The sequence below is a fragment of the Notamacropus eugenii genome, chromosome 5, assembly GCF_028372415.1.
Source record: "Notamacropus eugenii isolate mMacEug1 chromosome 5, mMacEug1.pri_v2, whole genome shotgun sequence".
NCBI classification, from domain to species: domain Eukaryota; kingdom Metazoa; phylum Chordata; class Mammalia; order Diprotodontia; family Macropodidae; genus Notamacropus; species Notamacropus eugenii.
The window spans coordinates 79,307,581-79,325,048 of NC_092876.1; the positions used below are offsets into that span (position 1 = coordinate 79,307,581).

The following is a 17,468-nucleotide window of genomic DNA, read 5'->3' on the forward strand; positions in this document are numbered from 1 at the left end:
CACTATGCACTCGTGTGCACATGCGCACGTGTGTGTGTGTGTGTGTGTGTGTGTGTGTGTGTGTGTGTGTGTTGGTTTTCTAATTAGTATTGGTTTTGCCTTTGGCCGCCATATACCTCCACCTACCTAAGACAGCGTATGTTTGCTGGTTGAGATGGTATTTAGACTTTTGGTCTCTTCATCAGGGGCACTGATTAAAATTCTTTGGGAAATGAAGATACTGTGTCAATATTCTTTTATTCCCTTTCCATTTTTAAGTGTCAGTACATTACCTAAATAGGTCAAGTTTGGATTGTTTTAATTCCATGTCATGTCTTCTCATTTGTATGTTTCTAATTTGGGATTTATTCACAAGGAGTCCAATATAAGGTGACCATGTCCCATGGGATGGTGGATCTTCCTGTCTTTGGAAGTATGGTAAAATGGTTTCTTATTTGCCTGTCCAAAGGTAAAAAAACCTGTGAGCCATCCTTCTGCTTAGTAACCACTTCATTTTGTCTTCTTGTTTTATCTGTAAGGAGAGTATCAAGATGGATAAGCTGGAATTTGTCTAGCAGTGTCTCTGCTGTGGGGTTATTGGTTATAATTGTGGTTGTTATTCCCATTTGGAATACCAACAGCTAAGTTAGCGTTTATAGATAACTAAGAACTGTGACACTTTGTATTCTCCCTCCCTCTATCCAGTAAGTTTTATTTATGCCTCTTGTTTTTGTATCAGTCATCTCTCTGTATCTCCCATGTACCCTCTCCTTCTCCTCGCAGTAGACTTTGAACCCTTTTGGTAACCAGGAAAACATTTAAGCAAAATGCAATTGACATAGCGATCTCTTCTGACAGCACAGACAATATTTTCCATCTGTTGACCCTCCCAATCTCTCTCAGAAGGAGAAAAATACATTTCAGTATCTAATCCATGACGAGGATTGGTGACTCACAACTTTGATTTCCTCTTAGTGTTCCATTATTTACCTCCAGGATCAAGTAAAAAGCCCTTCCTTCCTCATTAAAGCTCTGTACAACTTAGCCGCTGCCTGCATTTCTAAGCTTCTTTAGACTTGACTGTGTTTAGTCTGTAATCCAATCAGATTGGCCTGCTTGGTATTCCTTACACATGTTGCTCCCTCTCCCATTTCTGTACCTTTGTATGGGCACCTGCTCAGAAATGCTCTGTCTCCTCACTGCTGCCTCTTTGTGTTGTCTCCCCCATTAGAGTGTGAGCTCCTTGAGGTCAGGTCTTGCTTTGTGTGATATCCTTGGCACATGATAAGTGCTCAATAAGTGCCTATTCCTTCATTCATTTTCTAGAATTTATAGCTTCTTTCATGACTTGGAGGCTACCCTTCGTAGGAGTCATCTTCTGTTTTTGTTTCTTGTCTTGCTCTGGTGAAAGAAGTCATTGCTCAGTGGCCACAGTACAGAGCTTGTCTGTACTTAGGTAGGCTTGTCTTGAAAAAGCAGACATCATCTTTTGCTAGGACTGTAGGAGTTTTTCTAGCATGATAGAGTGTGCATTTTGCATTTGAACCCAGGTTCACATCTACACTAGAATGAATCAGTAAGTAAAGTCAGTAAGACTTTATGGAGGCTTGTTGGTTCATTATGCCATCATCAGATAACAAACATTAAATATTTCACGCTACTTTCTTCCCCTGGGTGACAAAATCCTGAAACTTTGAAATAACTTACCTAGGTGAGAATGGCAAATGAAATAAATAGCTAAAGAGTGACTAGGAAAAAAAAATGAGTACAACTTGGATTAGGTGAATAAATAATTAGTTATAGGATCTTAGGTTCAAGATTGGAATGGAATTTTAGCCCCACTACCTTGTCCCCCAAAAATGCCAACTGTGTCATTTGTTCCTCTCATATCCCGGAATGAGTTATTTTTACCCTCTGGGCTTTAGTTTCTAAAAATTAGAGGCATAATGTGAAGACCACTGACTTGAAGTGACTCAGATTCTTTCTCGGCTCCAACCCTTCTAGCTGCATGATGGTAATTCACTGAACCTTTCTGCACCTCAATTCCTTCATCCGTAAAATGGGATTGATATTTGTATCACCTCACAGAGGTATTGTTAGAAAAGGGCTTTTGTAAACATTAATATACTTGTAAAAGCAGAAGTTATTTTTTCTTCTTCTATGTAATGTGGGAGCTGGACCAGATGGTTTCTGAGAGTCTAACAATCACTGAAAGAATGTTTCGTTGTTAGACTGGTACATCTGACTGCCAGCGAATTAGAAATTCTTCAGCTGACGTGGTCAGACGTACACCAGCATACCATTTTTGCATTTATGCTCTTGTCTGGCTGTTTTTGTCTGGTGTGGCAATGTGAAGTGATAATAACAGCTGGCATCTTATATTACTTTAAGGTTTGCAAAGCACCTTAGAAATATTATCTTATCTTGTCCTCACAGCAACCCTGGGAGGGAGGTGCTTTCATTTTACAGAGGAGGAAATTGTGGTAGACAGAATCTAAATGACTTGCCCAGGGTCACAGAGCTAGTAAGTGTCTTGAAGTAAATTTGAGCTCAAGTCTTCCTGACTCCAGGCCAGCACTGTAGTCGCCTAGTTTCCTTGGAATATATATGTATATATATTTTCTGATCTTTAGTAGTTCTGATTTTGTGTAATTAATTTTGCATAAGTCTGATAAGGGAAGATCCCAAGTAAATACAGGCTTGTTGGCTGATCGATTTCATCATCAGTTCTAGACCAGCGCCTGGACAAGAGGGTGGATGAAATGATAGCTGCCGGACTTCTAGAGGAGCTGAAAGAGTTTCACAGGCGCTACAACCGGGAGAAGGTTGCTGAGAATCGGTGAGCACACGGGGACGGTACTCAGCCCTTCCACCCCTTTCAGGTGTGTCCAGGACTTAGTGGGCCAAAAATTAGTTCTATCTGTATTATTGTTTGGCCTTATTCTGTTCCCTATTGGAAGAGGGTTATGGCATATGACCCATTTCAGTCCTGGTAGGTACTATGTTTTAGGAAGAGTATTGACAGATTGGAGGGTGACCAGGATATGAAAGAATTGGAGACTGTGCCACTTAAAGATTCCCTGAATGAACCCGAGGGTGTTCATTCAGAGAAAGAGGATACTTGGGGGGACCTGCTGGCTGCCTTCAAGTATTTGAAGACTTGTTCTTGATCCTGGATGGTCCAAGAGCGATACTGGGAAGTAACAGAGAGGCAGAGTTAAGAAGAACTAGATTTAAGGAATCTGACAAGGCTATACAGAAGTGGATGGTACAGATGCCAGAAGTAGTGGGATCCTCATCATTGGATATAGCACTGGCCGTCTGGCTGCTTGTCAGAGCTACTTTAGAGGATGCTCCTGTGCAGGTGTTCAGCTAGAGAGTCTCTGAGCTCTTTTTCCGCTCTTGAGTTTCTCTGGTGCTAAAACGTGTAAGACATTCTGAGGAATGTTTTTTAAGGGAGGGCAGTGAAAACCTCAGTAAAGAAAAGAAGATCATTTCTCTTTTGCTTTTCTTTTCCCAGCCAGAACTACCAGCATGGCATCTTTCAGTCCATTGGCTTTAAGGAGTTCCATGAATACCTGATCAGTGATGACCAGTGCAGTCCAGAAACCAGTGAACTTCTCCTTACGAAAGGTATGACATTTCTTGTTCAATCCTGGGGAATCTTGGGTCAAGATTGATAATACAAGCTTGGTAGCTCAGGGAGAAATGAAGGTAATAGCACTAATTCTCTCCTGTTTGGTGTTTTGAGCAAGGTCCTTTTCTCGAAGTCTGACTCCATCCATTGCCCTTGACATTTCTCCAGTCTGTCAAAGTAGCCATGTCCTCAAACCTGAGGGTTCTTAGGAATGAGGTCTCCTGGAACCTTAGTACAGTGGAGCTCAGATGTGCTTCTTTGCTGTCCAAGGGCTATCAATTCTCTGATCCCAAGTTCTGAGACTTTGTTTAGTGGGCCCTAAGGACGTTGATGCTGGTTACTTAACTTACTTTGTCTTATTTGCTTTCAGGTATTGAGGCTCTAAAACAAGTGACCAAGAGATATGCTCGGAAACAAAACAAATGGGTTAAAAACCGCTTCTTGAGTCGTAAGTTCCTTGTACTAGCCTATCGTATAATCTTTCATACTGAAGAAGAGTTACTGCTATCTCTACTTTTAGCAGGCTATAGTAAATGAAATTTAACTTCTACAGTCTTTCATAAAATGCAATAATTGACTTCTGAAGCACTTGCTTCTAAAGGTTTGTGTGTTTTCCTCACAACAATCCTGTGAGAGGTGTGTGTGTGTGTGTGTGTGTGTGTGTGTGTGTGTGTGTGTGTGTGTGTCACATGTACACATCGGAGGGGGGGGTGTGTGTGTGTATCACATGTACACATCTGATAAGTACTATCCCCATTTTATTGCTGATAAAACTGACACATATTAATGATTTGCTATGGTCAACAGCTGCTAAGTGTTAGAGCTGGGATTTGAACTTAAATCTCGAGTTTCCTGATTCAGTCAGTCATTCAGTAAACATTTATTGAGTGACTTATGTGTTCTAGGCACTGTGCTAATGTCTGGGGATACAAAAAGAGACACAAATAGGTAATAAAAGGTTTTGATGGTCAAACGGAGTATTTTGCTTTTGATCCTGGATGCAATAGGATGCAAAGTTTATTGAGGGGGAGGGGAAAGGAAGGCATTATTAGACTTGTGCTTTAAGAACATTATTTTGGTGGCCGAATGGAAGATGTATTGGAGTGGAGACAGCCTTGAGGCAGGCAGACCCACTAGCAGCTATTACAATAGTCTGGGCTTGGATTGGGAAGGGGGGAAGATAATTAGTTCTGCTTTGAACATGTTGAGTTTAGGATGTCTACTAAACATCTCACTTGACATGTCTAAAAGGGCTATGTGAGATTGGTCAGCAGAAAGGTTGGATTAAAATGGGTAGATTTGAGAATCATCAACTTACAGATGAGCTCACCAAGCTGCATAAAGAAGAGAAAAGGGCCCAGGACAGAACCCTATATAAGACACCCATGTATCTGGAGGAGGATACAGAAAGGGGGAGAGAGAGGAGAAAGACAGATAGGAGGAAAACCAGGAGAAAATTGTGTCCCAAAAACCTAGAGGAGAAAGGATAAAGAAAAGGGTGATCAGCATTGGCATAGGCTGCAGGGAGGTTTGAGGATAATGAGAATTGAGAAGAGACCATTAGATGTGGCAGCTAAGAGATCATCAGTACTTTTGGAAAGTAGTTTTGGTGGAATAATGAGTCAGAAGCCAGATTTGTAAGAAGACAGCGAGAGGAAAGAAGGTGGAGGTGCTTTTGTAGATGGCTTTTCCAGGTAGTTTAGCAATACAGAGTAGAAGACATATAGGATGATAGTTAGCAGGGATGGAAGGTTCAAGTGAAGATTTTGATTGCGGGGTAGAAATGAATTGCATCAACCTCAAAGGAGGTGAGGTTACTAGGTGATTGAGGTGGGGAGAGAATCTAGAGATGTCAGCATAGAACTAGAAGTATTCCTTGAGTGAATGAAGGTGCAACCAGTACTGGAAAGGTGGATAGTGAGGCTTTATCATCAGGAGGGAACCAGGGTTCAGTAGCAGATTAAAGGCTTGGGGGAGAAAAAGATTTAGGATGAAGAGAAATTTATTGCCAATAGAATAAGCATTCAGAGGGTCCATTGGAAGGGGTAGTTGGTATTTGATTGGAATTTGGAGGCGGGAGAATGGAGGGGTGGAGAATGATTCCAAATTCTTCACTCATTCCATTCCAGTGTACCACACTCTCCTGTGTTAGATGGGAGAGCCATTGTTGAAGTGAATAATTGGGTTCAAGTCATAGAATCATAGGTCTAGAACTAGAAGGGACATCTAGTACAATCCTCTCATTTCATAGATGAGGGGCCCAAGCCCATTAACTGGCTTACCACAAATGATATAGATAAGAAGCAGAGGATGACCAGCCATGTCGCCTTATTCCAATTTCTTTACCTCTCTGAGATTGTGTCAAATGGGCGTGATGCCTGAAGATCAGTGCATGCCTGAGGAGATGTTGTATACACATGTGAAACATTTTCATTCTCTAGATTTTGCTACCTCTGGAAAAAATATCTCAGAGGTGAAGTCTGTCTCCTCCTCATCATACTGTGATGGATAGTCTGCCAAAACGTATAGGACAGAGACAGGAAAATATGTACCAATTTAAGCTTTTTTTAAAAAAAAACCCAACAACTTGATACGTAATTGTTTCTACATCACCATCATTTCCAAACATGTCCTTTCTTCCCACACAGGGAATCTAAAGATAGAGAACTGACCCGGAAGTTAGGAGGACCTGGGTTCAGATCCCACCTCTGACAGATACGGAGCTTGTGACTTTGGTCAAGTCCTTTAACCTTTCGGTGCTCCAAACCTTTCTCTTAAGACAGGAATTTGCAGAGAAAGTGTCAACCTGCCTTGGTAGGGCAGTTTTCTCATCCAAGTGTTTTCTGTGTCAGTGAAATTAGGTCTACTTGGTAGTGGAACCTCTGCTTTAAAGGGCATATACAGGTCAGTTAATTTCTTATCAAGATTCCAAGTTGCTTTCTAGAATTGTTGTACCAGTTCCCAACTCTACCAAGAGTATATTCCTACGTTTCTTTCTACAACCCCACAACGTTGGCCATTCCCATCTTCTGTCATCTTTGCCAATTTGCTAGGTATGAATTGACACTTTGGGGTTGATTTCTAATTTTTTTTGCCTTTTTATTATTTATTTTATTTATTATTATTTATTAATGATCTGGCACAATCTTTCATATGGTTGTTAATAGTTTATGGTTTGTCTTTTTCGTATCTTATGGGGGTAAATCTTGGTCTCATATCATACCCTTATCACAAATGTTTGATAAAAAAGTTTTTCCTCCACTCAATACCTTTTCTTCTTATCCTAGGTGCATTAATTTTACTGGTGCAAAAGATTTTCAATTTAATGTAATCACAATTTAAGCTTAAGTTTTATTACCCTAGAACAAGAATTCTTAACCTTTATGTCATGGACCCCTTTGCTGTCTGGTGAAAAGAAACTTTTCAGAATATTTTTAAATGCATTAAATAAATGATTACAAAGGATACCAATTAATTATGTTGAAATATTGTTATCAAAATATGTTTTAGAAAACAAGTTCCCAAACCCCCAAGTTAAGAACTTTACCCTTTAACATTTCATCTTTGCCAAGGAATTCCTTTGCAAAGTCAAGAGTGAACAGTCCTTAGAAGGTTACAGAAATTTAAGCTGTCCAGCCTTTGGAATCTCCTGTAGGTTTCCCATTCCTTATTCATACTAACACTAGGCCTTCTGAGTTTTTCTGGTAGTTTAGGCAGCAAATTGTAGTTCCATCCCTGCCAACAACTCAGTTACCTGAGCAACATCAGCATGGTGTCAGAAGTTATATGGCAGCAGGCCAAAAGAAGCTTAGCTTGTTAGAAACCACCTTACAACTTGTAGGTGGGTGTGCCAGGGTAGCTTCTGAATAAATAACCTTTAACAGACTCTTTGGCTTCGGGCAGTATGTTTTCTTTTATAGATAAGGACAGCTGAGGGAATGCATTTTCATCCAGCATGGATTCAACATTTCTCCTAGCAGTCTCTCTTTTCTTTATAGGCCCAGCCCAGAAGCTATTGCTCTCATTAATTTTCCCTCCTCAGATTTTCTTAGTGTATTCTTCCTGGATTTTCTTCGCCCTGTCACATCCTACCTCATCTCTCTCCACAAATTCCTCCATTAGATCATAGGGTCTGGAGTATAGGGGCTATGCCATTTTTCATTCTTAACCCTAGCAAGGAGCACAGGGCCTGAAATCCATCTGTATTTGAATCACCAACTTTAATAAAATGTTATTTGATTTGGGATATTATTTTGGGCTACTGTGTTGTGGTGCTTTCCTTTGAGCAGATGTGCCTTGGGCTCTTAGACATTCTTTGGACTTGCCTAATTCAGTGATTTCCCCCATCTACAGACTGTCATTTGGCCCCTGATAGTCAGAGATGACTTTCTAGCCTTGAGGCACACTGGTCACTCTACTCTTTTTCTCTCTTTTCACTGTTTCTCCAGTTAGGCAGGAGAAACTTGGTCATTAGCTAGAATGAAAACTTGGTATACCACAAACTTCTGCTGTAGTTTCTCTTCTCCCAATATCCTTGACTTCCTGAAATAAGTATTTTCTGACAGACAACACTTTTCATTGCTGGAACTTTATAATCTTGAAAAACCATAGAATTCTGGCCCTGCCCTCACCCTTTTGAAGCATATGGAGTTGATGGCGTAGCATGTCATATGTCTGCTTCTCCTGCACACAAACACATGCAGCGCCAGAGTGAAAGACACAGCCGCCTTCCTGATCAGGAGCCCATCCTATTGGCCTGGGTCTCTTCTGTTGGGGAGACATCACTTTGGCAGGAAGCCAGAGGGACTTCCCCAGTCGAGCTCAGCCTTGGATTAGAGCCATGGACAGCAGCTGGGAGCTGAGCACTTGTGGAAAGGGGCCGAGGGCAGACACAGAAGCCTAACAAAGGATTGGAGGAGAGGAGAGTGTAGAGTGGCCCTGAAACAGGTGCAGAGCTTACCCCAAGCCAGGTGGAATGTGGACATTGCCCGCACCTCCCAGTCTCACCTTTCCTTGGAAGGGCAGGTGGAGGGCAGGTGCAACTCAGGCTTCTCTCTGAAGAAGCTCATTTGTGGTGGGCACAGTAAAAGGGCCAGCACCTGCCAGCCGTTGGCACGATGTGGCCTTTGATGTTTTTGTCCAGGTCTTGGTGCTCTTTGCCTGTCTGCAACTGAATCAAACCAGGATGCCTGCCTCCACCTCTCCTGATGGTAGGTGCCTCAGTCTCCATTAGCAGTAAACTTCCACTAGTGTTAGGGTGTGGGTGTTTTTAATATCATAAATATAGAGGCATACTCTCTGCCACTCCATGTCCTATTGCCATTTTTTATTAAGTTCCTAGTATGTGCAGAGCCCTCTGCCAGGTGCAATAGGATATTCAAACACTCTGGCTCTTATGAGAATTACAGAGTAGTAGGCTAAGGAGTTAGAGATAACTGGTGAGTGCTGTAGAGAGGTACAAACAGTGGTCTGTGAGGTGTTTGAGGACATGTTAGTGTTGACATTGAAGACTTTGTAGAGCAGGTATTACTTGGGTCAGGATTTAAAGGATTGGTGAATCATTAGGACTTACTGGTAATTATTGAGAGAGGAGGAAGAGTCCAGGATAACCTCTGGAGAGAGAGGATCATTGATGGTGCCACAGACAAAATGGTGCCTGAATTGTGGAACAGAGAAAGAGAGAGAGAAGGAGGGAAGACATTCTAGATGTAGGGAAGTACCTGAGCAAAAAGACAGTCAGTAAGTATTAAGCATCAACTGTGGTGGCAGGGGGTTGGATCTGAATCAGGAAGGCTCATCGTCCTGAGTTCAGTCCTATCCTCAGACACTTTCTAGCTATGTGACCATGAGCAAGTCACTTCACTCTGTTTGCCTCAGTTTCCTCTTCTTTAAAATGACCTGGAGAAGGAAATGGCAAAGCCCTCCAGTGTCTCTGCTAAGGAAACCTCAAAATGGGGTCAGGAAGAATTGGAAACAACTGAACAACAACAAATACTGTGCCAGGCACTGGGGTAAATGGGAGTACAGAGACATCAGTATAAGAAAACTCGAGGCACACAGGGAGACTCGGGATCCATTCTGGCTGGTACCTACAAGTAGAAAGAGAGAACAATATGAGATGAGGTTAGAAAGGTCAGGTTGTGTTAGATTGGGGGGGGGGGGGGGTCTTAAGTATCAGAGGGAGTATGAGCTTTGCTCCATGGGCAGTGGGAAATTTCAGGAAATTTTTGACCAGAAGTAATGGCGAGATCTATCCAAAAGTTTAATCCTAACAAAGGTATGAAGGATAAATTGAAAAGGCCTGACATCAGAGACAGGAAGAACCTTTAGGGTTGTTGGCTTGGGGCACACATGTCTTTAATATAACAATGGAAGTATGCTTTCGGTTACCAGAAAGGTTTCTTGCAGTCATTCACGTAGATGGTGAAGAATGCGTTTTTACCAAGGTAGAGACAGTGGATGCATTTCATGCAAGGGATTGCCAAGGTGGAATCATTAAGACTCACCAGTAATTGTCAAGAAAGGGGGAAGAGTACAGGATAACCCCAGGGGAGAGAGAATCATTGGTGGTGCCACCGACAGAATGGTGTCTGAAAGGGGCAATAGTTGTAGGAGAGTGAATAATAAGCCAGTTAGGGATAACTTGAATGTGAGGTGCATGTGAGGCAGAAGCATCCTATCAGCAATTGAATTATTCAGCTCTGGAACTTGGAAGAGAGAGTTCAGGACTGGAGATTGACATTTCGGAGTCATGTGCCTAGACGTGGTAGTGGAAGGCATTCAGAAGTATTTTCCAGGGACTATTTCTTATAGGAGAAATGCCTACTTTATCATAATAGCTCATATTGATATGGCATTTTTACATATGTTATCTCATTGACTCAATAATAGCCCTTGTGAGATAAACAAGGCAAATAAAAGGGAAGTGACTGGCACAGAGTCAGGCGTGTAATAAGTGATGGATCTAGAGCTGAAACCAGGTCTTCTTAATGGCGTTTCTTCCTCTACCATACACTGCCTTTTGCATAAGAAGCTGATGGTGTGTTTCCTGCTGTGGTGAGTTGGCAATTCCTCCTTTGTGTGCATATATTTAGCCACAGATTTCTTGGTCAGTTTTCACCTCTTAGGAGTCAGGCAGCTGGGGCTACTGTCAGTCAGACTGTCTTGGACTTTATGCAGTCATTGTCATTGATGTTAAGATACCCAAAGTGGACCACAGCTCTTGAGGCTATTTCCTTTTGACCTCAAGATAAGGTAGCATGTTTATCTTCAGGTGTGAATTGGATTCTGAGCAGTGAATGTTTGTCTCAGGAATTTTAGTATTATCAAGCCACAGAACGTTTGGGGCAAGGTTAGTTTGGGTTTGAACTCTGGCAACTAATAGTTTCTCTTTTTTTGTCAGGCCCTGGACCCAATGTGCCCCCAATTTATGGTTTGGAGGTAACTGATGCCTTAAAATGGGAGGAGTCAGTTCTGGGACCTGCTCTGCAGATTGTGGGAAGCTTCATCCAGGTACCTTCCAGGTGTATTAATGTCTGGATAGGGTTCTGAACACCCTTCCTCAGGAGAGATGTTTGTTGCTTTGAACCTGCCTTTAAGGTACCAAGCTTTGCTAGCTTGTTTTTAGTGCTTTCTCCATGCTTTTTGAGTTTTCCCTTTCCAAGGTCTTCCTCAAAACCAAGAAGTATATTGTTAAACAAAATATACATGGCTGTGTCTTAGTCTGTAATCAATCCATCATTGAGACAAAGATCTTTATACTTAAAAGTGTCCTGGCAAAACCTTTTTTGTTTTTTGTGGGTGGAGGGAAGGGGAGTTTAATTTTGTTTTTAACATTAACAAGTGCTTATTTCCTCTCCCTCTCAATTCCCCCACCCCAAATTGAATGATAAAAAGGATAAATAAAACCCTCATAAAAACATATAGTCAAGCAACAAATTTTTAAACATCAGCCATGTTCAGAAAGTATGTATCATTTAACATTTTTTTGTCCATCATGGAGGGAAGGTATGTTTCATATTCAGTACTCTGAAATCAAGATTAGTCATTGCATTAATCAGAGTTCAAGATTACTTTCCTTTACATTATTGTGGTCATTGTATAAATTGTTCCTTTGGTTTTGCTTGCTTCACTCTGCATCGGTTCATAAAGGTGTTCCCTAATTTTTCTGTATCCATTGTTTCTTACAGTGTCTTAATTTTTTGTGTCTGCCCTGTACCACAATTTGTTCAGCCATTTCCCATAGGATAGGAACCCACTTTACCTCCAGTTTCTTTGCTAACACAAAAAGGTGCTGCTATACATTTTAGATCTTTTTTTCCATCCTTGATCTCATTCTGGGATCTCTGCCCACTAGTGGTGTCACTGCATCAAAGGGTATGAATAGTCAATTACTTTTCTGGTATAGTCCCAAATTAGTTTTCAGAACATTTGAACTCATTCATAGCTCCAGCAGGGAAGGTTGATTGTCCTAGATTGTCTTCCTTGAACCCCTCTCATTTGGATTGTCTATCTTTTGTATTCTTTACAAGTCTTGTTGTTCTGCGGACAAACCTCAACGTTGTCTTCATCTGCTTTCTCTCCTTAGTGTTCTAAAGCATTCCTTTATTTGATACCTTGCATTTCTTTTTTGAAAACTGTTGGCTCATATTCTTTGACCATTTATCATTTGGATATCATTGAATATCATTTAGATATCCTTTTTTTCTATATTTGTATTAGTTTCCTGTATTTTACTAGATATATGTACTGAACTACTATCCCCTCACTGGTCATTTCTCTTATTATAGCTGCATCGGTTCTGTTTAAGTTTTTTCAATTTATGTAATCAAAATTGCCCATTTTATTCTTTGTGATCATATCAGTCTCTTAAGAATGAAACAAAACATTACTTTGGAGCTTCGTCTGTCTTTCCTCTTGGTAGACTTGTTTCAGGTTTTAGCTTCTCTCTCCACTTATCATGTTTGTAAAGTATGTTGCCAGAATCAGTACTCCCACCATGTCTCTGACCTGAACTGGGATAATACCTGAACAATAACTTCATAGTTATGTAAAACTTTGAGGGGTTATTAGTAACTTTGTTTCAAAAGGTGACAGAAAGCTTTGTTCACAAGAGGGTAACATAGTATAAATATTATCCCCATTTTACTGATTAGGAAACAAAGAGAGACAGGTTGGGGTAAGTTATTTTTTCTGAGCTTCTGTTCCCTCATCTGTAAAATCGAGATAATAATTAATATGCATATTACCACTTCTTTGACAGGCTTGTTGTGAGGAAGGTGTTCTGTAAGCTGTGAAACACTATAGAAATCAGAGCTGTTATCTCAGATAATTGAAAATAAAATAGAAATCTCTCAGTCAAATGCTTTTTTATTGATTTGCTTTCCCCAGGGCAAGCAACCTGTAGCCATTCCCATAAGATTGCAGTGTGATGTAACTGAGAATAAGCGGAGTCATCACAGATGTGAACTGTGTGATAGAATCATCATTGGGGACCGTGAATGGGCAGGTAAGCCTGATAAAGGAATTGTGGGGAAGAGATGTGGAAGAATTCTTAGCTTGGGTATTTTTAAGGTTTTTGGTGGAATAGTAGCTTCTAAATCATTTCTGGAAATGGTAGTTTTTTCCAATGAAAACTGATACAATTAAAAGCAGACTTTCTTGGGAGAGCTGTTAATTCATCTGGAATTTCAGAAAACTCAGAGTCACTTCAGGTTTGAACTGAAGTAGATATTATAGAGAGCAAATTCTTTTAGTAATGTCCTGTACATGATTTCATGAAGATCTTCTGAACAAGACCACAGAGGCGCTCATTGGACAGTTAATTCGACTGTCTCTGTAAGCCCAGAGTAATCCCATATCGAAGTTAGCAAACCAGAATGTACATATATACTTCAAGCCCCATCTCTCTACAAGAAGATGGACTTTTAATGAAGTTAGAGTCATAGGATGTCAGAGCCAGAAGACATTTAGTTCGGACACCTCATTTACATTTGGAGAAACTGGGTAATAAGTAATGAATTCTCCACTGTTTGAGTATTCAGTTAAGTCTGAATAGTCAAAGCTTGTTTTACAGAGTATTCCTGTCTAGGTAGAGATGCTCTTTGGACTAGATCCCTCTTAGAAGTTGTCTTCTAGCGCAGATACTGTGGGACTAGATACTACCTCAAGTTATCATCTTTACAGAAGACTTAAAGTCCATTTAAAGTTAGTAGGGGTCTTTTTGTTATCTTAGACTGTGAGAAAGCCGTTTGACCTTTGTGGTCCTCAGTTTTTCCTCTGTTATAAAATAAGAGGATTGAAATAGATGGACCTTTCCAGTTACATACATTCTGTCAGTTGCCAGAGTTCACACAGCTCGGAAGTAGCAGACAAAACTGAGGCTTGAACTCAGGTTTTCCTGGTTCACTGCTGTTTCTGTTAGACTATACTTTGATAGAGACGGTTACTGGAAGGTTTTTGGGCAGGACATCCTTGTATTACAACCACTTTTAAAATGCAAAAATAGTGAAATTTAGGTTCTATTTTGCCCATATTGACTTCTTTACCATCTCTTAAGTGGTAATTTCATAAATTAGTCTCCATTGTCAGAAAACAGGAATTGCCATATGGGGTCAGACCCTCTACTGTCTAGCAGGGTATTCTGGTGCCAGTAGCAGTCCCGATTGTAATTGGTCTGTGGTGTTGATAGAAGAGGAGAGAATACCATATTGGTGCTAATAGAGGTAGCTCCTGAATACAGATCACCGTCTGAAAGTGAGAGCTCCAAATTTGTATGTTTACACTTAAAAATGTCACCAGTTACAGGGCATATTCAGGTTTTACACAAGCCAGATTCGGAGGTAGGGGAAGAAAAGAGAATGTGGCTGATGTAGAGAAACTCAGTTGTACCACCTGCAGAAAGCGTTTTTGGGATTGTCTCCATTCCTCTTATAGGAGCGCACTTGTGAGCTTTTGTGAGGGTGGGTTGTGTAAGACATTCTATAGTACCATCTGTCAGTCCCCTTCTTTCTTCTCTTGTTGCCAGTGAAAAGAGAAGCCAGAACCCTATGCTTTGCCATAGGGCCTGGATTGAGGATGATGATAACTGAACTTCCTAATCTTTTGCACTATGGATTTCTTTCAAACCATTACTAATGATCAGTTTGTAGTACCTGCACAGGAAAATATGTACATGTCTTCATGCCTTCCCAGATGATCTTTCTTTGGTAATGTACAGGCTGTTAAAAATGTGACTCCTTAAACTCATTTTAGGGTGGAGATTGTTCCAGGATAGAGGCCTAGGATAAGACCAGGTGATTGAGCCTTCTGCATTTGAGGCTTTCAATGGGATCTCAGATCCATGCTGTCTATTTTCTCCCTGGAAGGAGATCATACTTGCCATCTATTCAGGGGTGCTGCTTATTTGGAGAACTCCAGCCCTACACAGTCAACTTGCTGGATATGGAGAAGAACTTTAATTTGACTCTTGCTGGCCTGAACTAAAAATGGAGATGAAGGGGCGGGAGTGGCAAACTGATAGGTGTAGTACAGTTTCCCCTAACATGGCCAGAGGGTTCCAGGATTGCTGGTTGGAAAAGACATCTGCAGTCCTCCCAGCACTAACAGATGACCCCTTTCCATTGTTGAGAAGTGCTACTTTAGGTAATTGGACCTGCCTTCTGGAGGGTTGAAATGTCCCTAGAAGGGGAGGAGGAGCAGAGCCCTGGCTCTCCGAGAAGATGCATGATGGAACCACATGAAAGCAGAATAACAAATAGAGAAAGACGTTAGGCTTGTTTCCTTACTTATCTTGAGTAAGGAGTCCAGACACCACCCACCCACCCCCCTTGTTGAGTTAGCCCCATTGCTGCTGGAGGCGGTTTAGAAAAATCTTACTGATGGCCTTTTGTTTGTTTTCCTGTCTTTGCCTCCAGCACATACAAAGTCCAAGTCACACCTGCACCAGCTGAAGAAAAGAAGAAAATTGGATCCTGATGCTGTTGCCACCTCACCAAGTCAAAGCCATTTCCCTGAACCTGATGAAAGAACTCCATGAGAGGGGTTCCCCAGAGCAGAGGGATCAAGGGATTACATTTCTCATTTGAGAAGCAGGTGGCCAACCAGGTCACAGGCCGACTGACCTCAGTGGCCAGAAAGCAATGCTTAGCATGGGAGAAGAAGGAGGGAAGGCGGTGAAGCGCAGGCCCTTCCAGAAGTGATGGGAGCCTCTGGTCTGAAGGGCTACAGAGTGGACTGTCTTTGTAGCCCTGGCTGTTCATGTCAGTCCCTCCACAGGGGCTGGTAATAGAGGGTGGCCTCGGGGCAGAAGGATATTAGCACAAGTAGTACAAAGGCTTGGCCAGGAGGGTGACTGAGGCCCCCAGGCTCCCTAATCCAGAGTGATGAAGCATTCATTCATTCATTCAGCAAACATCTGAGTGCCTGCTGTACATGGAAGGCCCTCTGGTGTCTTACAGTCAATCACTGAATCAGCTGAACCAGCTTCTAGCCCTTTAACTAGGAACGTTTTACCGTAGTTGTGGAAGTCAGGCTGGGATCCTACGATCAAGAAAATGCGAGCAAAGGCCAGGAAACAAGGACCTTTGTATTTATGGAGCTCTGCCTACTCAAAGTTCTTTCCTTATCAGTAGGAAGGACCCAGGGCCTTGGCTCTGAAGATTTGAAATGTGAATACTCATGCTGTGAGATGGTTGTCTTGTCACCTTACTAAGAGCCTGGCTCCACAGTTTGAATAAAGGAGGTGCTCCAGATAAAGCCAAGTCCTCTGGCTTGTTCAGACATAGGTTTATTTCCATAGCTGTCATGAACTGTTGATAATTGATTTTTGTGTCTCTTTAGGGATAAAATTTATTATCACTGTACTTTGTGTTGTGTAGGTATTGGGAGCCTTATTCATCCTGCACACATTTATTAAGCATCTGTTGTGTGATGGGCCCTGAACTGGGGGATACGCATCAATCTATACGACACAGAGTCTGTTCTTAACAAGATTTGCTAAAGAGGGACAATGAAGTACATGCACAGGACAGGTGTGGGCAAAGGGCTGTGAGCAGCATAGTGGGTGACATGTGAAGCAAGGCTTCCTGGAAGAGATGGTACCTGAGTTGGGCCTTGAAGGAAAAGAGAGGGTCAGGGAGAATGGAGTTCATTTCAGATGTGGGAGTGGTATGAGCAAAGCCACAGAGATGAAGAGGACAGAATGGGAATAGGACCCACTGCAAGGTAGTATACTGGGGCCCTGAATGCTAGGATCAGGAGGCTGGTGGTAGTGGGGAAGTTACTTGTTTTAAGCAAAGGAGAACCAGTGGTTTGACTTAAGTGCAAAGTTATATCCAGTTACTCTTTCAGGAGTGTGTTGAATTCCTGCCCATCCTGAGGGAAATGCAATATGTTGTCATAAGGACATAGGAAATAGTCTATGCAGAGGCATAGGGTGGATGGAGAGTATGGAAGGGCTGAGTCTTTGTGCTCCTAGGGCCCAGCACAGTGTCATGGCACCAAGTGGGTGCTAAGTAAAGGATTGTTAAAGGAAGGAGAGGAGAGGAAAAGCAGTGCAGTGTGTCACCTGTCTGAAAAAGAAAATTGGGCCTGCCTGATAGAAACTTTCAGTGATTTGTCCACCATGGTTTTTGAGAGATGGTGCTAGCATAAAGAAGCCAAGTATTGAGCTGGGACACCTGTTTTCAGTCTTCCAAGCAGCTCCACATCTTAGTACGGAGCAGCTAGGTGGTGCAGTGGATACAGCACCAGTGCAGCAGTCAGGAGGACCTGAGTTCAAATCTCACCTCAGACACTTGACACTCACTAGCTGTGTGACCTTGGGCAAGTCACTTAACCCCAATTGCCTCAT

The 17,468-nt window shown here is 41.8% G+C and overlaps 1 protein-coding gene across 1 annotated transcript in view; it reads left to right on the forward strand.

The window, feature by feature from the left end:
- Nucleotides 1-16,479, forward strand: part of TRIT1 (tRNA isopentenyltransferase 1) — an 87,556-nt gene extending 71,077 nt beyond the window's left edge. Inside the window, exons 6-11 of the mRNA XM_072609940.1 lie at nt 2,707-2,818; nt 3,500-3,612; nt 3,987-4,064; nt 11,019-11,128; nt 13,007-13,124; nt 15,532-16,479. Of these exons, the coding sequence (XP_072466041.1) occupies nt 2,707-2,818; nt 3,500-3,612; nt 3,987-4,064; nt 11,019-11,128; nt 13,007-13,124; nt 15,532-15,653 (653 nt within the window). The 3' untranslated portion in view covers nt 15,654-16,479. The remainder of the gene's footprint in view (nt 1-2,706; nt 2,819-3,499; nt 3,613-3,986; nt 4,065-11,018; nt 11,129-13,006; nt 13,125-15,531) is intronic.
- The last annotated feature ends 989 nt before the right edge of the window (nt 16,480-17,468 follow it).